Genomic DNA, 22,604 nt, shown 5'->3' with positions numbered 1-22,604 from the left:
ATGCCCAAATAAATGTGTTAGTCTCTAAGGTGCCACAAGTACTCCTCGTTGTTTTTACAAGATATTGTGTGTGTCAAGCAAGCTGCTATTTTATGTAAATAACTTCAGCTTCTAGTTCAGTTTAAGGTTTAACCACCCCACATATAACATGCAACAGTCAGGTCTATAGGCACTCTTTAATTGTAAACAATGGAACAACTATTATGGACTTTATATCTTGTTTTGAGACAGCATTAACAATGATCCACATTGTTTCATTACTAGGCTTATTCTGTAGTTAATTCTATTTTTGGAAATTAAGGATAGCAAAAATAATGACTGAGGCCTGGTCTACACTACAGGGTTGGGTTGAATTTAGCCGCGTTAGGTCGATTTAAAAATGAATGCGTCCACACAACCAACCCCATTCCGTCGACCTAAAGGGCTCTTAAAATCGACTTCTGTACTCCTCCCTGAAGAAGGGAGTAGCACTAAAATCGACCTTGCTAGGTCGAATTTGGGGTAGTGCGGACACAAGTCGATGGTATTGGCCTCCAGGAGCTATTGTGACTGCTCTGGACAGCACTTTGAACTCCGATGCACTAGCCAGGTACACAGGAAAAGCCCCAGGAAGTTTGAATTTCATTTCCTGTTTGGTCAGCATGGCGAACTCAGCAGCACAGGTAACCATGCAGTCCCCCAAGAATCATAGACCATAGAATGTTTCTACGCTCCCCCATCATCTCCATCCCTGAGGTTATCGCAGATTAGAAGGCGAAAAAAAATGCACTCACGATGACATGTTTTCCAAGCTCATGCAATCCTCCTGCACTGATAGGGCACAACTTAATGCATGGAGGCATTCAGTGGCAGAAACCAGGAAAGAATTAAGTGAGCGCAAAGAGCAGAGGCAGGACGCAATGCTGAGGCTAATGGGGGAACAAACAGACATGATGAAGCGTCTGTTGGAGCTGCAGGAAAGACAAGAGCACAGACCCCCGCTGCATCCACTGTATAACTGCCTCCCCTCCTTCCCATGTTCCATAGCCTCCTCACCCAGACACCCAAGAACGCGTAGGGGGAGGCTCCGGGCACCCAGCCACTCCACTCCAGAGGACGGCCCAAGCAACAGAAGACTGGCATTCAAACAGTTTGATTTTTAGTGTGGCTACAATAAGTAATGTGGCCTTGTCATTCCGTCCTCTAACACCCTACCCAGGCTACCTTGTCCGTTATCTCTTTTTTTTTTTTAAATTAATAAAGAAAGAATGCATGGTTTCAAAACAATAGTTACCTTATTTCAAAGGGGGGAGGGTGGTTGGCTTACAGGGAATTAAAATCAACAAAGGGGGCAGGTTTGCATCAAGGAGAAACACGCACAACTGTCACACCAAAGCCTGACCAGTCATGAAACTGGTTTTCAAAGCCTCTCTGATGCGCAGCGCACCTTGCTGTGCTCTTCTAATCAACCTGGTGTCTGGCTGCTCAAAATCGGATGCCAGGCGATTTGCCTCAACCTCCCACTCCGCCATAAACGTCTCCCCCTTACTCTCACAGATATTATGGAGCACACAGTAAGCAGCAATAACAGCGGGAATGTTGGTTGCCCTGAGGTCTGACCAACAGCGCCAGCGAGCTTCTAAACGTCCAAAGGCACATTCTATCACCATTCTGCACTTGCTCAGCCTATAGTTGAACTGCTCCTTACTACTGTCCAGGCTTCGTGAGCCATGAGAGCAAGGGGTAGGCTGGGGTAGGTGCAACCGCGCAGTGTTACCAGCTGGGAGAGCAGCCTGAGGCAGAAGCCTCCAGCTCACATGATATTCCAGGCAGGACCAAATCTCCATGAGATGAAACTTAAAGAAGAGAATGACCTGGAGTCTCTAGCTCCCATTTGGTGCTCTAAGAGGAGGATAGCCATGTCTGTCCAGGCGCCTCGATGGATCTAAAAAGGCCCGCACATTTCCCAGAGTCACTACCCTTGATAACAGAACGTCAATGGTTGCATTGGCTACTTGGATCACAGCAGCCCCCACAGTAGACTTGCCCGCAATAGCAGCGGCGATGGTGAGCTGAGTGGGCTCCATGCTTGCCATGGTATGGCGTCTGCACGGGTAATCCAGGAAAAAAGGCGTGAAACAATTGTCTGCTGTTGCTTTCACGGAGGGAGGGGCGACTGATGACAAGTACCCAAAACCACCCGCGACAGTGTTTTTGCCCCATCAGGCATTAGGAGCTTAACCCAGAATTCCAATGGGTGGTGGAGACTTCAGGAACTGTGGGATAGCTACCAACAGTGCACCGCGCCGTAAGTCAATGCTAGACACAGTAGTGAGGACGCACTCCGCTGACTTAGTGCGCTTAATGGGGACATATGCAATCGACTATAAAATCAATTTCTAAAAATTGACTTCTATAAAATCAACCTAATTTCGTAGTGTAGACATACCCTGAGAGTGACTGACTGAGGAGGGAAAATTTAAGTTTGATAGACAACAACTAGCCACAGATGGATGTTGAAGGGGGAGGTGAAGGAGCACCAGATTCCAGGCAAAGCACCATTTGGGGGGAAAAACATGCATTTTGAGCTTCCCACTTGATAGTGTCCTTTGACCATGCTGGGAGAGGCCTCCCATCTTTCCTGCTGACCTCCAGCTAGTAGCTGCTTGGTAAATTTTCAACCCTTCTTGGGTCTGTGTTACATCCTTTGATTGTCAGTCACAACAGATTGCCCTCTCAGTTTTTTTAATATACTTTATTACTGAAGTGTTGGATTACATGTGGTATGGTTCATTTTAAAATATAAGTGTATCTGCTTTAACTTTTCAGGTGGAACTTTATCTGATTAAGATGCAGTTTGCTGTGTTTAGCTATATGAGCAGAGTGTTGGATTCCCAGGCTCTCTTCATGCTAAGAACTACTTTAAGGAAACTGGCATTAACGGTGTTTTTTTTAAATACAGATTTATAGTTTTGCTTATAATATTTTATTTGCTTGGTTTTGGTGGTTTTGTTGTTAGTTTTAGTTTTTTGTTTGTTTTTGTAGTGCAGATATTTTTTCCTCTTCCATTATTCACAATTGTCAACATCTCCTATTATTAGACTTGAAAACAGTCATTCATCTGCTAAAAGAACAAATCACTGAAATACACCAATTTTTGCACTGACACAAAAAAATGCCAAGCTTAATTTAGGAGGAATAGTTAATCTGTGACTTTTTATCATGACTGTTCTCATGCCAGTGTTAAAGTACCTTTGCTTAATGCTGCATTTTAAAAAAAAAATTACCAGTAGTTACCATTGGACTCTAAGCCCCTTATGTCAAGCCATGTTTCAAATTGTTCATTGCTTTATGATGTTCACTTATGCAATATTGTAACCAAATCAAATTCCAAAATGACTCTTTTTATTTGTATATCTACATGCTCCTGTTTTGAACTAACTCATTCACCTGCACATCTACCAATGTGATATACGCCATCATGTGCCAGCAATGCCCCGCTGCCATATACATTGGCCAAACCAGACAGTCTCTACACAAAAGAATAAATGGACACAAATCAGACATCAAAAATTGTAACATTTCAAAAAAAAACATTCCAGTAGGAGAGCACTTCAATGTCCCTGGACACTCAATAACAGACTTAAAAGTTGCCATTCTTCAACAAAAAAAACTTCAAAAACAGACTTCAATGAGAAACTGCAGAACTGGAATTAATTTGCAAACTTGACACCATCAAAGTAGACTGAATAAAGACTGGGAGTGGCAGGGTCACTACAAAAAATAATTTTCCCTTTGTTGATATTCACTCCTTCTTGTCAACTGTTGGGAATGGGCCACATCCACCCTAATTGAATTGGCCTCATTAGCACTGACCCCCCACTTGGTAAGGCCACTCCCATCTTTTCCTGTGCTGTATAGTTATACCTGCTTACTATATTTTCCACTCCATCTGATGAAGTGGGTTACAGCCCACGAAAGCTTATGCCCAAATACATTTGTTAGTCTCTAAGGTGCCACAAGGACTCCTTGTTGTTTTTACTGATACAGACTAACGTGGCTACCTCTCTGAAACCTGTCATTTTTCCTCAGATAGCATAAAAATACTTCAGGTATCATGTAGCAATGCTCAGTGTGATAATACTACCTTTTAATTAACACTGAAATCTAGCTAGTGTTATGGAACTCAATGCTTAATTTTTGCCAAGTCTGAGCCCTGGCACATCTAGGCTTGGTAGTTCATGTGGGACCTCTGGGCTTGCCACATCAGTTATGAAAGTAAAAAAATTTGCTTGAGCCCTGGCACCTCTTTCATTACAAATTAAGCACTGGTCACCCTCAGCTGAACTGAACTGCACTCACTAAGGGCTTGTCTACACTGGCACTTTACAACGCTGCAACTTTCTTGCTCGGGGGTGTGAAAAAACATACTCCTGAGCGCTGCAAGTTTCAGCGCTGTAAAGTGCCAGTGTAGACAGTGCACCAGCACTCCCAGTGCTGGAAGCTATTCCCCTCTTGGAGGTGGGTTTTTTTATAGCGCTGGGAGAGCTCTGATAATCAGGCCTAAGGGCTTAGATCTGCTGTGGGACAGTGTTTCTGTGGAAGACACAGCCTGGCCTCCATTAGCAATGAGGTCCCCCCACTGAGAGCTGAAATCAGTGAGAGCTGGTGGAACCTCAAGACTGACACACAGAAGTCACTGTGGCAGGTGACAGCAGGTGATGGCACATGGCCATTGGCAATAGAGAGGTGGAGTGAATGGTGGCATAATGAACAGTGGCCAGAGCTAGCAGTGAGTGGCTGGAGGAAAGAGTAAGGTGCCTTCTCCCTCCCACAGTGTGGGAAGTGAACGCATGCAAAAGCACCTCTGAACTTTGGGTCTCCATTGACAAAGGACAACAACTATGAATGGGGGGAGAGGGAGAAGGGAGTGGTACTGTTAAAGGAACATTTGGTTGTTGGATAATGTTTTAGTGACTTTGCTCCAGAATGCTAGACTGTGGGCTTGGCTACACTTACAAATTTGCAGTGATGCAGCAGGGTGTGAAAACACACCCTCTCCAGCGCTGCAAATTGCGGCGCTGCAAAGCGCCAGTGTGGTCAAAGCCCCAGCGCTGGGAGCGCGGCTCCCAGCGCTGGGAGCGCGGCTCCCAGCGCTGGGAGCGCGGCTCCCAGCGCTGGGCGCGCGGCTCCCAGCGCTGGGAGCGCGGCTCCCAGCGCTGGGAGCGCGGCTCCCAGCGCTGGGAGCGCGGCTCCCAGCGCTGTACGTTATTCCCCACAGGGAGGTGGAGTACGGACAGCGCTGGGAGAAAGCTGGCGCTTTGACTACACTTAGCGCTTCAAAGCGCTGCCGCGGCAGCGCTTTGAAGTGTAAGTGTAGCCAAAGCCTGTGACGTTTCCTAGTAGGCCAAGATTTTTAAAATGCATTATTTGCCAAGGTTGTTATCTCACATTATTGCAAGCTCGAGAGATCATTATCTTGGGGCATTTCCGCACTAAACATTATAATTTCTTGTTTACTTAAGAATGGTTTGACCCAGTATAACCAATAGTCCATCTAGCCCGGTATCCTCTCTTCTGACAGTGGCCAATGCCAGGTGCTTCAAAGGGAATGAACAGAACAGAGCAATTATCGAGTGATCAATCCCATGTCATCCACTCCAGCTTCTGGTGAAAAGAGGCTAGGGACACTCAGAACATGGTGTTGCATCCTGCCCATCCTGCTAATAGCTATTGATGGATCTGTTGTCCATGAACTTATCTAGTTCTTTTTTTGAACCCTGTTAAATAGTTTTGGCCTTCACAACATCCCCTGGCAAAAAGTTCCACAGGTTGACTGTGTGTTCCTTTTGTTTGTTTTAAACCTGATTCCTATTAATTTCACATAGGCGACCTCTTAGTTCTTGTGTTATCAGGAGGAGTAAACAACACTTCCTTATTCACTTTCTCCACATCGGTCACGATTTTATAGACCTCTATCATATCCCCTCATAGGGTACGTAGCAGGGTGAACCCTGCTCCAGCCCTGAAGGGGTTTAAAAGTGGCCTGGCAGGGCTTGAGAGCTGCTGCTTTAGAAGCTGGGCTGATTGGGGAAGTGGCTGCAGGTGAGGCCATGCCCCAAACTGAGCCACAGGCCTTATAAAAAGGCCAGGGAAGCCAGAAGCCCAGACAGTCTCTCTCTGGCCATAGACAGAGATGGGCCTAGCTGCTGGGAAACAGAGACCAGGTACCTGAGTGAAGCAGGGCTGGGGACAGGCTAAGGAGCTGGGGAGCTCTGGCCTGGAAAGCCCCAGGCTGCGGCCTAGCAGTGGGCCAATAGGTACTGTGGGTTGCAGAGGGCGGCCCAGGGGTAGGCCAAGGCAGCAGGTCCAAACCCAACTTTGCCTCTGATGAGTAGGCTGATACTGCAGTCTGCCCCAGAGTGTGGGGCTAGACAATGACTGTCAGTAGCCAATACTGAGGCAAGGTGGGGATAGAGGGTGAGGGTTCCCTAAGGAGGGGAGACCCAGAGAGAAAGGGGTTACTGCTAGGGGGCAGCACCCCATGTAAAAGGGCACCGGGTCCAGGGAGGGACACGGGGGCCTGAAGACAGGTGGATCACCAGCCTGCAGAGGGCGCTCCAGTGCTGGAACAGAGCTAATTCCCGGAGTCACCAGCAGGAGGCGCCGCGGGGGTGAGTCTAACCCGTTACAGGGTATGTCTACACTTACCATTTAAAGCACAAAAAGTCCCTTTTTTGTGCTAAAACCATGGGAGCGTCTACACTTGTTAATCACTTTTTGCGGTGAAACTCTGAAGTTTCACTGCAAAAAGAAAACCACCTTCATGAGAGGCATATAGCTCTTACCGCTGTTCTTTTTGTGCTGCTGTGAAAGTGAAGACATGTTCTATCACTGTAAACACCCTTTGGCCTCTGAAGGATATCCCACGGTTCAAAAAGTGGCCACTCTGGCCAGCATCTCTGCTGCTCTGACACACAGCCGTCCGCCCCTCCCACTTTTTGAAGTTTGAAGCTCCCTTTCCATTTGTTTGTAGATGCGGCAGGCAAAAGCCGCCAGACAGCAGGAGGTTTTTAAAAAAATGCCAGGGAAGAAACCAGGAAGTAATGGGGCTTCTGAGACATGAAGCAGGGCAGCACAGGGCACTGAGCAGGGACCCTGAATGCCTTCCACTCACCCCCCACAAGACCTATTGAGAGAGCTGCACTGTGGGATAGCCGCCCTACAGAGCTGCTCTCATCAGCCATGGACGAGCTGATGGTGTAAACACTCTCTGATGCCTGAGGAATTGAGTGAATACACAAACCAGCGCTTTTCTTTCACCGGTTCCCCATCACCAGTGAAACTCACAGCGCAAAAACTCTGTAAGTGTAGACATACCCTTAGTCTGTTTTCCAAGCCGAAAAGTCCCAGTCTTATTAATCTCTCTTCATATGAAAGCTGTTCCATACCCCTAATAATTTTAGTTGTCCTTTTCTAATCCTTTTCAAACTCCAATGAAACTTTTTTGAGATGGGGCAACCAGAACAGCACACAGTAATTCAAGATGTGGGTGTACCATATATTTATATCAGAGGTGGGCAAACCACGGCCCATGGGCCACCTCCAGCCCGCGGGACCCTCCTGCCCGGCCCCTGAGGTCCTGGCCCAGGATGCTCGCCCCCAGCTCCTCCCCTGCTGTTTCTCCCCCCTCTCCCCGCACAGCCTTAGCTCACTGCACTGCCGACGCAATGCTCTGGGCAGTGGGGTAACAAGCTCCTGGGGCAGCGCAGCTGCAGAGCCTGGCCTGACCCGGTGCTCTGTACTGCGCTGTGCGTGGCTGGCTCCAGCCGGGCGGCGCGGCTGTAGCACTGCCAGCAACCGGTGTTCCAGGCAGCACGGTAAGGGGGTAGGGGGCGGGAGGGGCTGGATAGAGGACAGGGGAGTTCAGAGTGGTGATCAGGGGGCGGGGGTGTGGATAGGGGTCGGGGCAGTCAGAAGGTAGGGAACAGAGGTTGAATGGGGCGGTGGGGGGGTCCCGGGAGGTTGGATGGGGCGGTGGGGGGCGGGCAGGTGTTCCGGGGGTGATCAGGGAGAAGGGGTGGTTGGATGTGGCAGAGGTCCCAGGGGGCAGTCAGGAATGAGAGGAGGGGTTGGATGGGGCGACACAGGGCAGTCGGGGCGGGGGTTCCGGGGCGGGGTCAGGGAGCAGGGGGGTGGATGGGCAGGGATCCTAGGGGGGCCGTTAGGGAACGGGGGGGTTGGATGGGCCAGGAGTCTGGGGGGGCCATCAGGGGGCCCTCCATACAAGTTCCAAAACCCGATGCGGCCCTCAGGCCAAAAAGTTTGCCCGCCCTTGATTTATATAGTAAAAGTGGAGGAGCTTGTTTGACAGACTGATCAGCAAACCAATGCTGACAACCTATGTGAAAAGACTGCAAAATACCAAGCCTCTGGACTGCATCGACATGCAGAAAGCCTTAGAAGCCAGGCACTGTCAAAACCAATTTTAAGAAGTACTTAATGAGGCTGTTAAGGATGCTGGAGACACAACACAGTTTATGAGAACAAACATGGCTGTCGCATCATACTTTCTATTTAAGCAAGAGATACCACACACTACAAACTGGAGGCCAATGTTAAGTGCATGGACACTTGTTAATCGTGAAGTTGGACACTGGTTCCAACCAAGACCGGCAAATGCTCACTATCCTGCTGCAAGCAACTCAACTGACTGGTTAGAAGCATGCAGTGCAACAGTGAAAAACTCAGCAGTTGAAAAAGTGAAGAACTCTCTCACCGCATTCAGAAAATGTGCATACATGGCTGATGAATGCACCAATGCAAATGGGCATCAAGTATTAAGCCATTGCATATGTTATCTTGATGTCAATGGTAGCCCAGTAGATGCATTTCTAGATGTTCAGGTTATAGAAGACACATCAGCTGCATCTGTGACAACCCACATCTTCGAAGAGTTATATGCTTATAAATTGAACCCCAAAGAGATGGCTGCTTGTGCACTTGATGGAGCTACAACCTTCTCTGGAAGACATAGTGGAGTACAAGCTTTGCTCAGAGAAAAACGTAACCCTAATCTTTCCTATACACATTGCGGAGGCCATCTACTCCAATTAGCACTAGTACGAGCTGCAAATCTTCAAAAGACATTTAAAAAGCCATAAATTTAATGTCTTCTTTTTTTCAGCAAGAGTCCAAAAGGATTGAACGTCTTGAAAAAAACAAGATACACTGGGACTGAAGTTCAAATGAGTCCAACCTGGAAAACCCGCTGGCTTTCTCATAAGCCTGTTGTCTTAAAATTACTGAAACCATTATTACTGGCTTTGGAAAGTATCCACTGAGATGGGACGGATCTAAGTAGTGAGACTACTTTTACTACTAAGTTCAGAGAAAATTATTGCCATTCTCTCTCTTGTAAGTCTACTGTTGAAACCACTTGGGTCATTAAACAATGCCATCCAGGCACCTGCTACAACAGTAGTAGACCTTTCTCCAGCAATAGAAGCTATTTCAGAGCTCTATACATTGAAAACGGTAATGGAAGAAACAACGACTTCAATTGAGAAGTTGACTAATTAAGACACTTATATTGACTCCTTAAGTGAAGAGGACAAGATGTGTTTGTTAAGACAGCTGAAAAATACACAGATGTGATTCTTACAAATCTGCAACAGCAACTTCTGAATTCTACTTAACCTCTATGTAGCTTTTACAGATGCCTGTCTTATAAAACACCAACAGTTAAGTGGAGTGAGGCACTACCAGCAATGGGGCTGCCAGGTGATCAGGACAGAATAAAGAATCTGAACAGAGTGGAATATCATAAGATGAACAAATGAAGATCTGATTTCAACTTCTTCTTTATCATCACTAGTGGTTCAACCCAATCTTTGTGCTAGGTTTCCTGGGATGAAAGAAGTAGGAATCCATCTCTTGCTACTCCCAGTCATAACAGCTACCGTTGAGCATTCTTTTTCCTCATTGAATAGAATTTTCTGTTCTAAAAGGAGTCACCTTCTGCCTGATCAGGAGCATATCATGAAGGACTGGCAGTACCAGACACAAGAGAAGCCACCAAAGATGAATGCACTGCATTAAAGAAGTTCATTAATAGAGCTGTGCAAAATTACAAGAAACCAAGAAGGATGAGATGTAATGCTTCATAGTAGGCTTCAGTAGCCAACTTTAATTTGTGTAATTTTAAAACATGAGTTAAATCTAATAAAATGGTTGTGAGACATTTTTCAGTTTTTACTATCATGCCACCTTCATACTCACAGTCTTACCCCTCGTCAGCAGTGCCGGGTTTACAATGGTGCCAGTGGCGCCATGGAGCTGGGCCCATGCTCATAAGGGGCTCCGTCCTGCTCGGCTTACGCTGTGCCCTGAGACCCCACCAGCATGCTGGCTTACCCCCTGGCTTCCCCTCCCGCCCCGCCCACCACTTGCTCCTCTCAGCCAGCCTGCCGAGGGCTCCTCTCCAATCCCTGACCCCACCCACCAGTTTCTCTCAGCCTCCTGGCTGGACCCCAGTGCACCTCTGGCTCCAGATAGTCTCTGCTTTCCACCACCTGGGGGGCCCTCACCTGTCTTCCTGGAGCTGAGCCACCTGGGACTGATGCACAAGCCTGGCCAGTCTCAGCCGGGGGGGGGGGGGCTTGGCTGGGCCCCTCCAGGCAAGTGGGTCCTGAGGGAGCCCAAGTGGGGCAGGCCTTGGCCTGGCTGATCGCGCCACTCCCGAGGGGCCGGAGTGATTCCCTGCCCCGGGACCAGCCCTGGCTGCACTGGCAGCTCAACCTGGCAGACACAGTCACATCTCAGCAGGGCCAGTGCGTGGGGCCAGGAGGCAGGGTGTAGGGGAGTGGGCCTCTGGAGGACCTGGGGGCAGTGCTGGGCTGTGAGGGGGCAGGGAAGATCTGTGTGTTGGGGCACTAGGGAGTGGAGATTCTGTGTGGGGTGCTGGACAGTTATGGTGTTGTGCAGGGCACTGTGCATTTGTGGCAGGGGTGCTGGGCATAGCGGGTCCAGGGGGCTCTGGCCACAGGGAATCGGGGGGATGTTCTGTTGTTGGGTAAGGGGGCTGTATGGCACGACATGGGCCCAGCCCCGAGGGGAAGGAGCATGCTGGCAGCACAGGGCTGGGCAGGCCATTGTGCGTCTGGCAACTGCCGGTTTATAAATAGTGCCCTTGCACTGGGCTGGGCGGAGCGGGGCCACCCCTGCTATGCCATGTCCCATTGCCCCATCTGGCCCCTCACTCCGGGGACCGACCCCCCCCCTGCACCCTTGGGGGGCCCACAAATATGCTTGGTGCCAGGCCCACAAAAGGTTAATCCAGCTCTACTCATCAGCCATCACCCCTGCTGTAAATTTGAACACCTCCCCCTAATTTCAATTCCTGGGAAAAACATTGACTAGTCAAATGCCTCCCCATGCAGCTGTGAGGAAGTTACCTCCAGGCTTAACAGTAGTGCTCTCCTTCCTGGCACCCAGCAGCTGTGTCCTTATCTGTCATTGAATGAACTAGCAAGGACTGGCATTTTCCCCTCCTCTGCAGCTCCTACTGTCAATTTCCTCAAGAGGACACTGTTTCTTTCACTGCTGTCTGCTGGGGGCTGAAATGATAGGAAGAACCTAAGTGCCTAGGTGCTCATGCCTAAAGGGTTTCATGGAGGGACATCATCTAGTTCTATATAAAATCCGGCTACACGGGACAGAAGGAAAGTGTAACGATCCTCTTCCCCCTCACGGCACATGACTCTGATTTTCGATTCTCCGCCAAATGCATGGAGTTCAGAGCAAGACCGCAGGCAGCATGTATGATACAACCACGTGTATGAAGAGATATTGCAAACCCACAACTCCGACGTACCGAAAGATCAACCCGACTGCTTAAAACAAAATTCTCATTGTCCTTTGTGCTACGATTTTCAACTCACTGACATTTGTCTCCTGAATTGGAATACGTTAGTGTGCAATGGTGATAACACGAAGGACTGGGGGTTTGGCAGAAGCAACAACCCCAGATAGCACCCTAAACAATCCAGCAACGTACCGGTACCTACTCACAAAAGGAGGAAAGGAACTAAATATTATACCAGGAACACATTCACTAGAGAACCCTCCTCCCTGGGACTATTTTAACATAACCCGGCATTAGTGTCAGAGTACGCCGGTCCTCAGCCACAGGTAACGAGTATAATTAAAGAATCCTACAGAAACACACAAATCCTAACAACATATTCAACGGCTACAAGGTAATCTGTGCCTACCGCAATGTTAAAGTGCCTGGGCTAGCTATACTGCATTTTGCAGAAAGCAACCCAGGAATTGACAACGTGCGCCGGCTACGGGGAAGCCGATAACTGTACTACGCACAAGCACATGAAATTGTTCTATTGTATTGTCGCACAGAGGCTGCCCAAGTACGCCCAGCTACACGGTAACACAATTGCCGTTCTGGTCTACTGTGTCTGTACATCCCTGCTGGGGGTGACTTTCAGGCTGCACTTAGTTGAACAGCACGTGGTTAACCTTTAGCCGGGGCAGAGTGAGATTTACAAAAGAATCCCTGACTAGCAAACACTCCCTGCTGCCCGTTTTCATGCACGCTCTCGGGGTGACGCTGACTTTCATTCTCGCTCTCGTTTTGTTACCTAAGTTGGTTTTGTTCCAGCTTGGGCTTCTTGGCTTGTGGCTCCTCCGCTGCCATCTTCATGCTCAGTGTATCTAGCAGGCGCGCAGCCCGGCCTCGTCACGATCCTCTTGTAGCTGCAGTTCAGCTTCCAACCAGGGCAACAAGCAACCAGCAGCAGCAGCAGGAGAAGGGGAGGAAGCAAAGTGGGCTACAGAGCGCCTGATTCAATAATTGGTCAGGAGCGGGGTACCCACTTTTAAAATAACGTGGCAATTGCCGAATGAGTCCAACTGCCTTTATTGCTGGAGAATCATATCGCCTTGGGCATTTGATTCCCTCGTTCTTTGTAACGCAAATAATGACCTGGTTTAAATTAACGCCGCCGAGGTCAGATGCTAATGCACAGATTGCCAGACTCAAAGCGGCTCCAGCGTGGCATAATTTCTTACAGATTCATAGGCGATTCCAACATACGGTCTTGCACGGATGAAGGCAGTCACATAGTCACCTGTGCGTGTGGCGGGGGAGGAGGCATGGGGAGTGTTGGGTCCTCACAGCCATATTTGCCACTGCTTCTGGGGGTGTGGGGTCGCTGTTCTGAGTGTGAGCCGGGGCTCGGGATCTGCAGGTGAATATGTCTTAGTCCCAGAGTTCGCGGGCGGATCGTCTCTGCGGGTTTTCTTAAGTGAAAATGTTGTTATGATACCTGGTGGAGCTGATACTTTTGGAGCAGAAATTGATAGTTCTTTGTTCTGCATAGATTTGTGTGACCGTGAAGATCCCAGGCACTCATCCCACTGCTGTTTCTCAGCATTTATTACCTTTATCCTGGTTAATGTTTGTAAAGTGCGTGGTGGCTATGAAGTGCTAAGAATTTATGTTTAACAACAGAATCGTGGTTGTCGTCAAGCCAAATAAGGTGTGCTGAGGTGGGTTTTTTGTTTTATGTTCTGTGGGGGGGGGGTTGGGGGGAGAGAGAGGGTTCAGAAGAAATCGAAGGTATGTTATCTTTTATGTGTCAATTTCTAGGTCTTCCGCTCTTGCTGGGTAATATCTCCTGTCTGGTTAAACTTGTTTTAATGAAAAAGTCTTAAAAACACAAAGTCTGACAGAGACCCAGTTAAGTTTCACTAAGCAACTCCTTTACTTTTAAAAAACTTAAAATACATTTCAGTCGATGTAACTATTCCTTCCTCCCCTCCATAAATTGTACTGTAATGCGATCTAATGTCTGGTTGTGTTTTAATTTGCTATGTACCGAGCCTTTGGTTTTCAGATTGGATTTCACTCATAAGAACTATTGTTACTACTACACTGATTTAGCTTTAGATTCTGGAAGCTTTCTGTGCTGTAAGAGAAAATGATTTGCTACTGTCCTAATACTTCTCAGCTCTTATACTTCAGTCGTTGTATGAAACCTCTTCCCCCAAGAATAGGTTTATATCAGAGTTTAATTGTGATGCTATCACAATTTTTATCATATTCAGGTTCTCATTTATGATAGCATTTTAAAAACTATGAGAATAGGAGTTGTGTGTGTGTCAATTTTCTTAACAGACTTGACTTAAATTCAGACTCTCTGATGCTAACAACTAGTTTAGAAATAAAAACACTAGACTTGTGTGGGACAAGTATATTTTGGTTTGCAGTGCGCTTAAAAGCTCATTTGAGAGTTATGTGGAGTGTTGGTTTTGTTTTTATTGTCTGAACTGAGCGAGAAGTAAATTTGCATAGAAAAGCAAATTCTTTCAATTTTAATAGTCTGTTTCACACTTCAAGTAAGGACTTTCTTTAAAATAAGTCTTTAAATTGATCCTTTCTCTAACAGCCACACCCATGTGTATTTCACAGAAGTAGTCACATAACATTCCAATCTTTCAAAAACAGTGCAATCCAGAAGCTCGATATTCAGGAAATGTAATATTATATTAAGCAAAGTGCTCCATTATGTCAAGATCTATAGTGAAAGTTTACTTTATCATTATTTATAAAGCACCTAAGTTTTCTGGGCCCATTATAGATCACTAAATACATGTGCCCTGCACTGCAGAGGTTTTAGTCTAAATTTTATATATATCTGATGGCATGAGAACAGGGAGAGGAGTTACAATGGTAAGGTTATGTGATTAGCTAGGTTTGTTACCACTTTTTGGCTTTACCTTTAGTTGTTTAACAGTCAAGGGAACAATATCCGTTGGTAACACTCTGTTTCTCTGAAGCTTTTTCTATGCTAGGAAATTTAACAGTTGCTGATAATTTGTCAGCAATTGGTGCAGTTGAACCAGTATTGAAAGTAGCTTAAAACTGCAAGTGGATCTTGTATATGCTTGGGGAAGCTTTCTGAAAGTTTCCTATCTTTACTAACATCTGTTTAATTTAATTGATGTTGAGAGCACTGGTATATACAGCTCAGTTTTTAGCAGCCCTTTTCAGGACCATGAGAGGTTTGCTCTGAGAAGATTTAATTGATGGGTGCCTGTCGTTAGTGTTCCCAGCAGGGCAGTTTGCACCAGTAAGAATTTTTTGTAAGAGTCCCTCATGTACACACAGCCTTAATACTAGTTTCAAAGTTCGCTTTCTCTGTGTTTAGTCCCTTTTCTGTTGTTGTTTTGTGTTCAATCCCAGTAGCCCCAACTGGCTTCAGCTCAGAGTGGGTACCCGCTGTACTCTGAGCTGAATGTGCAGATGTTAAGAGACAGTTGTTCATCTGTAAACTTGCAGTCTAAGACAAGGGAGGGAAATTAAAAGGGGAGGGGGGAGAAGATGGTTAATTCCTGTATTACACACACAACTGAGGCACTAGGTGATGTGCTAATAATCACACAAAGTCTGTAGAAGAGCTGGGAATGGAACTCCTGAATCCCAGAGCCTTAACCACAAGACTGTCATTCCTCCGTTTTGCTTACACCAAGGGTTACTTGTATTAGTAAGCAGCCATGTTATTGTCAGTCACTATAACATATGCCAACCGCCAACCCCTTGTCACTCTAACATGTACTTTTTGTCCCTCTTCTTATGTTGAGCCGAATACACCACAGTTGTGATTCTCAGTAGTGCTAATCTTTAAAGTTAACCTTTCATCCCATCTAGCTACTTTCATCCCATCTAGCCTTTCATCCCATCTAGCTACTTAAGGGGTTACTGTTACTTGTTCTAATTAAAGGAACAATATCAGCCTGCAATGTAGTCACTTTAGGTTTTTTTAATATATAAAAAAGTTACACCTGCTCCTGAGTCTCCCTGCTAATTTTTAGTTTTTGTAACATTTTTAGAGTGTTCTCTCCCCTGTTTCTAGGCCCATAAAAATGAAAATAAAAATTTACTAGTCAAAGTACTGCTCTGTGCATAAAGCAAGCAAAGTATGCATTAAGATGACTAATAGAATTTTTATCAGTTGTTGTTTCTCAGGTATTACTTGTAGCAACATAGTAGGACTGTCAATTAATCACGGTTAAGTCATGTGATTAACTCAAATTAATTATGATTTTAAAAAATTGTGATTAATCATACTGTTAAACAATAGAATACCAATTGAATTTTATTAAATATTTTTGGATGTTTTTCTACATTTTCAAATATTGACTTCTATTACAACACAATACAAAGTGTATACTGCTCACTTTATATTTTTATTACAAATATTTGCACTGTAAAATAGTATTTCAATTCACCTCATACAAGTACTGTGGTGCAATCTCTTCGGTGAAAGTGTAACTTACAAATGTAGATTTGTTACATAACTGCACTCAAAAACAAAAAGTCTACTCAGTCCTACTTCTTGTTCAGTCAACCACTAAGACAAACAAGTTTGTTTACATTTATGGGAGATACTGCTGCCTGCTTCTTATTTGCGTTAGCTGAAAATGAGAACAGGCATTTGCATGGTACTTTTGTAGACAGTGTTGCAAGGTATTTATGTACCAGATATGCTAAACTTTCATTTGCCCCCTCATGCTTTGGCCACTATTCCAGAGGACGTGCTTCCATGCTGATGTTTGTTTAAAAAAAAAAAACTTAATTAAATTTGACTGTACTCCTTGGGTGAGAATTGTCTCCTACTGTTTTACCCGCATTATGCATATATTTCATGTTATAGCAGTCTTGCATGATGACTCAGCACATTTGTTTTAAGAGCACTTTCACAGATTTGACAAAACGCAAAGAAGGTACCAATGTGAGATTTTTTTAAAAATAGCCACAGCACTTGACCTAGCATTGAAGAATCTGAAGTGATGTCCAAAATCTGAAAACATGCTCCACACCTTGTTGCTCTCAGAAGTCTTAAAAGAGCAACACTCCAATGCAGAAACTACAGAATCCAAACCACCAAAAAAGAATCAGCTTTCTGCTGGTAGAATCTGACTGAGATGATGAAAATGAGCCTGCATCGGTGCACTCTGCTTTGGTGTGTTATCGAACCCATCATCAGCATGGACACGTCCTCTGGAATGGTGGTTGAAGCATGAAGGGACATATGAATCTTTAGCACATCTGGCACGTAAATATCTTGCTCTGTACACTTTGTATTTTGTGTTGTAATTGAAAATATATTTGAAAATGTAGAAAACATCCAAAAATATTTAAATGGTATTCTTATTGTTTATCGCATGATTAACTTGTTTATCACGCGATTAATCACTTGCCAGCCCTTAAAGTCTTTTAAAATGTTTACTATAAAGCAATTTAACAGTTTAGAGAATCTTTTTACTGAATCATTTATGTACAGGGAGAGAAAAATGGAACCTTTAAGTTGTTAATTCATTTGCATTACTAACCATTTAAATGCAACGCACTATGAATTTTATAAAACAACAAGGGTAGCCCAAGAGCCAATTCATGAGGCAGGCTTTTTTCTCTCTCTTTTAAAAAGCTTATGGAGGAAGAAGCTGGCTGAGTGCAGGATACATAATGAAAATATATGTTCATACAGGGTGGTGTAAAGTATTTGAGGAAGGAAAAGCCACTCTGCATGCAAAATAACACTAAAACTGGCCGGGCCTGGGTAGAAAATGTCTTTTAGAGGTAGAGGAGGTGGCGGAGGAGGCAGAGGTGGCTTCAATCGTGGTGGAGGAGGTGGCTTCAATCGTGGTGGAGGAGGTGGCTTCAATCGTGGAGGAGGTGGTGGCTTCAATCGAGGTGGACGAGGTGGCTTTGGGCGTGGAGGGGGTGGACGAGGAGGCTTCAACAGAGGATATGACCAAGGACCTCCTGAAAGTGTAGTTATATTGGGAGAATTCATGCATCCTTGTGAAGATGACATTGTTTGCAAATGCACGACGGAAGAAAACAGAGTGCCCTATTTCAATGCACCAGTTTACTTGGATAATAAAGAGCAGATTGGCAAAGTGGATGAAATATTTGGACAGCTAAGAGACTTTTATTTTTCAGTTAAACTGTCAGAAAACATGAAGGCCTCTTCCTTTAAAAAATTACAAAAGTTTTATATTGACCCAGCAAAGTTATTGCCATTGCAAAGGTTTTTGCCTAGGCCTCCAGGTGAGAAAGGTGCTCCAAGAGGAGGTGGGAGAGGAGGACGTGGGAGAGGAGGAGGTAGAGGTGGAGGTGGCTTCAGAGGAGGAAGAGGTGGTGGAGGCTTCAGAGGAGGAAGAGGTGGAGGTGGTGGCCGTGGTTTCAGGGGTAGAGGACGTTAAAAAGTGGAGATATTGGCATCTAACTGCTGAATTTTCTAGTGGACCTGAAAAGTAATAAATTGTTTTTAAACAAAAAAAAAAAAAAAAAAAAAAAAAAAAAACTGGTAGATCCAAAGTGAAAGACTTGATGTAACAGAAAAATTATCTTGTTTACAGTAACAGGCTAAGAACAGTATACAACCTCTTCCATTTACCAAAACAGAACTCAGATGGTTTTGACTCTAACAATCAAGGATTTAATCTGTAATATGTTCTATTTTGTAACTGAAAACACTCAGAACTCTGAAAAGTGGCAAAAGCAGATTCCCACCTATCTGTAGTAGATAAGTGAAAAATCCACATAGGCATGAAAACATATTTTTATTTTTAATCCTGTGATCCTAACTCACAGCTTGTCTCTTTGATATTGATAACAATGCTATTAAAAGTGGGAGAAGTTGCTAAAAATCTAAATTGCCATTTTAAACTGTATACTTATTCTAACTTTAGATGAGCCAGTTTCTAGCCCATTTCAGGTTCTCATGAACTAGCCACAACACAGCAATGTTTCATTTATAAACACTGCAGGTAAATGTTTAAAAGAAGTAAATCTCCTAGCTTGACATTGGAGATGAGTGTGTTTAAGTATTTACAAAACCTAAATTAATAGTTGGCATTGCCTCTGCAACATCTGGTTTATATGCTGCAAAGTTATGGAAAGAATAGTGACTTATCCAGTGGGTTTGTGTGTAGTAAATATCCTGTAATACAGTGCTTAAACTAGGGGCAGTTGAGCATTGATAAGAGCCTGATGTAGCAGTTTCTCCTCCCTTGGTGGTCACACCTCAACTGCTAGAAGAGGGCCTCATCCTCCCTGATTGAACTAACCTCGTTATCTCCAGCCTGATTCTTGCTTGCATATATATACCTGCCTCTGGAAATTTCCACTACATGCATCCAACAAAGTGGGTATTCACCCATGAAAGCTCATGCTCCAATACGTCTGTTAGTCTATAAGGTGCTGCAGGACGCTTTGCTGCTTTTATAGGTATCATTGGCCTCTGTAACCTAACTCAACTGTGTTTTTGTTTGGACTCGTCTGTGAATACATCTCAGAAACATTCTAAATGCCTCCCAGTTACAACCTAGAAACTTGGTTTATGGAAGACTAACTTTAAATCAGCATTTTTTATTGTCCGTTGGCTGCTTTTCCCCACCCTTTCCCCGGAATACTTTTTCCAGTCACTTCATGTCTCTGTCTACCCACTGATACATCTCTTTATTTAAAAAACAAACCAAAAAACCCACATGCTTCTAATAGAAATCTCTCTTCCAAACATTGGATATCTTAAAACCTTTTTTAAAGTAAGGATTCTGTAGCTGTATCCTTTAGATCTTGGAAATTCTTTTCCAGACAGCCCTGTAGCACTTAATATTATTGGTGTGAAAACTTGATTTCAGGCCCAATACTTAGAGCCCTGCACGGATACAAATTTACATCCGCGGCTATAAATTGGTATCCGCTGAACCACAGAGCTCTGCCGGGAACCGCAGCAGTGAAAGGAGCCGAATGTGGGGCTGCTGCTCCCAGGAGCCAGCGCCCCGTGCCGGCAGCTCCTCCCTGGTGGCTGTACCTCCCCCAGACCCGCCCTTGACCCTTCCATGCAGCTGTCTGCATGACTGCGTCTCCTGTCTGGGGTCTGTACAGCCATGCCGGAGGACAGAGCAGGGGGCGGATATAAACTTGTATCCACGCAGGGCTCTGCCAGTACTTCTGCCTCTGCTCATGTGAACAGGAGTGCCATTGAAACTGGTCAGAGTGCTACAAGACCAGATTTCTGGCTTCCTAATGGCCAAATCTTGTAAACTGCTGAGCTCTCTTAATTGTCAGTGGTACTGGTGCAATTTGAGACTAGTTGGCACACTGCATGATTAGGCCTCCAATTCTACAAAGCTTGAGAATACCACTGTCTATTCAGTTCCCCAGTACAATGTCTGACCTGTTTTTGAACAGTGAATTTCTTCAGATATTCCCCCAGCATTCTTTACCAGACTTCCTTGGATGTAATGTTTATATAAGATGCAGCTCCATCCACATTTTCCAGAAATGTGGAATTAGACATGAGGGTTTTTTAAATTCTGTTTCCAAATGAGTCGCTTGGATTTCCAGATTTCATGATGAAACTTTCTATCCCCAAAGGAAACATGATTATTCAACAACTAATACTGTAATGATCTCTGTAATTGTGTTAGTAGAGTCTGGGCATATCTGTGATTGCCAGTGATGGAGTGAATCAGGTCTGAAAACAGACTGTATTGAGGCTGCATGTAAACACATTCTGAAAGGCCTGTCAGTTGGTAGATGAAATACTGTACAAATCTCTACCTCAAACACAGGTTATAATTTCCATTATGGAAAAACATGACAGATAATGGAAAGGGTTGTTTTGCATGCTAAATTACTGATTAAAAACAACTTCAAAGCATCCTTAAAAAAAGACAATACATTTAAAAATAAAAAAGCATCTCAAAAGGTGATTACCAGTGGGTTTTAAAAAAAAGCTAATTAGATGTTGAGGAACGCATGGGAACCAGGAACTTTTTAAAAAAATTTATATAAAGCAATGCTGGTTAAACACATGAATCGGATCTATTGTGATGTCATTCAAGCAAAAGCCCTTATTAATCTCACTTATACCCATTCTCTGGTTCTTGGAGTTTCAGGAGAGTAAAGGGGATGATGAATCATTAGATGCCAAACGGTTAAGAATTGACTGCATAATACATTTGTCTTAATAATGACACTTGAATTCTGGCTTTTAAAAGTCTCTGAATATCAACAATCCTGTTTTGAAATAAGGAGTGTTAATTAAAATGACAATCCTATAAAGATACGGTTACAGAGTAATTGTACTTTTATAAGATTGAATCTTGGAAAAAGGAATGGTTACTTACTTTGTAGTAACTGGGGCTCTCTGAGAGTCTGCATATGTGAATCCTGCTTATGGTATCAACGTACCCCACACAGGAGTTCAGAATGTTTCACTAGTAATGTTCAGGAGAGGTTGTGCATGTACCTTTTTATACCATCTCACTCCCTTCCAGCCCTAAGGGTTTAAATAGCACAGCAACTCCAACCACCACTCAATTCCTTTGCCCCCTAGCATCCTCATTTATAAGACTCCAAGCTGTGGGGACAGAGGGTAGGCCATGGGCTCTACATGTGCATAAGATCTTGAAGAATCAAAATTTACTATAAAGTTAAGTGTTCATTGTTGTTTCTTCACTGTCCTTGTGGATCCCGCTTATGGTGATGAGGTAGCAGTCACCCGCTAGGTATTATCTGAAGAAAGGATTGCAAAACTTCTCTTCAGAAACAGATTCAAATCTTGAAGCAGTTGCTAAAAATGTTTCCTAAATGTATAAGCTGAAGACCAGATAGCTGCTCCACAGATTTCCAATATTGGAACTCGATTTAGACATGCTACCATTGTGACTTATGCTCTGGTGGAGTGGATTCAGATGTTTGAACGACAATGACTTAATGTCATAAGCATTTAAAATAAATAAATAAAATAAATACAATCGATACCCATTGTGAGTTTTAAAGACAAAAGCCATCCCCTTGGATTTATTCCCGTAAGCAATGAAAAGTCTAAGCTTAATGAAAAGATGTAGTTCTGTCTAGATAATACAATATCAATCTTCTCATACCTGGAGTATGTAATTTAAATTCAGCCAATGAAGCATGAGGTTTTGGAAAAAAGGCTAGTAAATTAGTAAACTGATTGGCAATGCTCTTGGAATAAAAGATGGATGTGGTCTCATACTTACTCTACCCATATGAAACTGTGTAAGAAAGATTTATCAATAAGGCTTGCAATTTTGATTATTCTACTAGCTGATGTAACTGCTACCAAGAATGCCACCTTCATTGACAGATGAATTGAATAGTTTGATAAAGGCTCAAAGGGAGGATCTGTAAGTGAAGAAAAGACTATATTTAAGTTCCATGGTGTAGCTGCCTTTCTTACAGGAGGAAAAAATGTGAACAAGCCCTCTCAAATCTAGTCACTGACTGGGGTGGGGGGGACTGAACTTTCCTCTCATTTTGAGTATGGAATGCAGATATAGCAACCAAGTGACTTTGACTGAAGCAATAGATAATCCAGAGTGCTTTAAATATAAGTAATCTAAGATAACTGGACTAGAACACCAATATGGAATGTGTAACCCTCTTAAGATCTCACCCTAATAAAAAAGGTTTCCATTTAGCAGTATATAGGGATAACCTCCTATTCTGAAGAACACTCTTTACCAGGGACATAAGATATTATTTAAAACGTGGTATTCAA

The 22,604-nt window shown here is 44.4% G+C and overlaps 3 protein-coding genes across 6 annotated transcripts in view; 2 read left to right on the top strand and 1 right to left on the bottom strand.

Moving 5' to 3' along the window:
• ADK (adenosine kinase) overlaps positions 1–12,947 on the bottom strand; it is a 566,325-nt gene extending 553,378 nt beyond the window's left edge. The window contains exon 1 of one of the 3 annotated variants that reach the window (XM_045025033.1): positions 12,639–12,947. In XM_045025033.1, the coding sequence (XP_044880968.1) occupies positions 12,639–12,700 (62 nt within the window). In that variant the 5' untranslated portion in view covers positions 12,701–12,947. The remainder of the gene's footprint in view (positions 1–12,638) is intronic. The other 2 variants (XM_045025027.1, XM_045025030.1) reach the window with 2 other exon arrangements.
• A 214-nt stretch (positions 12,948–13,161) lies between these two features.
• The window catches only part of AP3M1 (adaptor related protein complex 3 subunit mu 1), a 37,655-nt gene continuing 28,212 nt past the window's right edge, over positions 13,162–22,604 (top strand). The window contains exon 1 of one of the 2 annotated variants that reach the window (XM_045025026.1): positions 13,162–13,247. The gene's annotated coding sequence lies outside the window, so the exon portion shown is untranslated. Of the gene's footprint in view, positions 13,248–13,379; positions 13,549–22,604 lie in introns of those variants that run through there. The other variant, XM_045025025.1, reaches the window with a different exon arrangement.
• LOC123374763 (H/ACA ribonucleoprotein complex subunit 1-like) lies at positions 17,617–18,334 on the top strand. The gene has a single exon (XM_045025034.1). The coding sequence runs from the start codon at positions 17,629–17,631 to the stop codon at positions 18,268–18,270; it is 642 nt and encodes a 213-aa protein (XP_044880969.1). The 5' UTR covers positions 17,617–17,628; the 3' UTR covers positions 18,271–18,334.

The sequence above is a fragment of the Mauremys mutica genome, chromosome 7 (assembly GCF_020497125.1).
Source record: "Mauremys mutica isolate MM-2020 ecotype Southern chromosome 7, ASM2049712v1, whole genome shotgun sequence".
NCBI classification, from domain to species: Eukaryota; Metazoa; Chordata; order Testudines; family Geoemydidae; genus Mauremys; species Mauremys mutica.
Note: the sequence above shows the minus strand (reverse complement) of the source record. Positions and strands in the feature narration are given on the sequence as shown.

Excerpts from the sequence above, each read along its gene's own strand:
- LOC123374763 (XM_045025034.1), top strand. The coding sequence starts at position 17,629 with ATGTCTTTTAGAGGTAGAGGAGGTGGCGGAGGAGGCAGAGGTGGCTTC.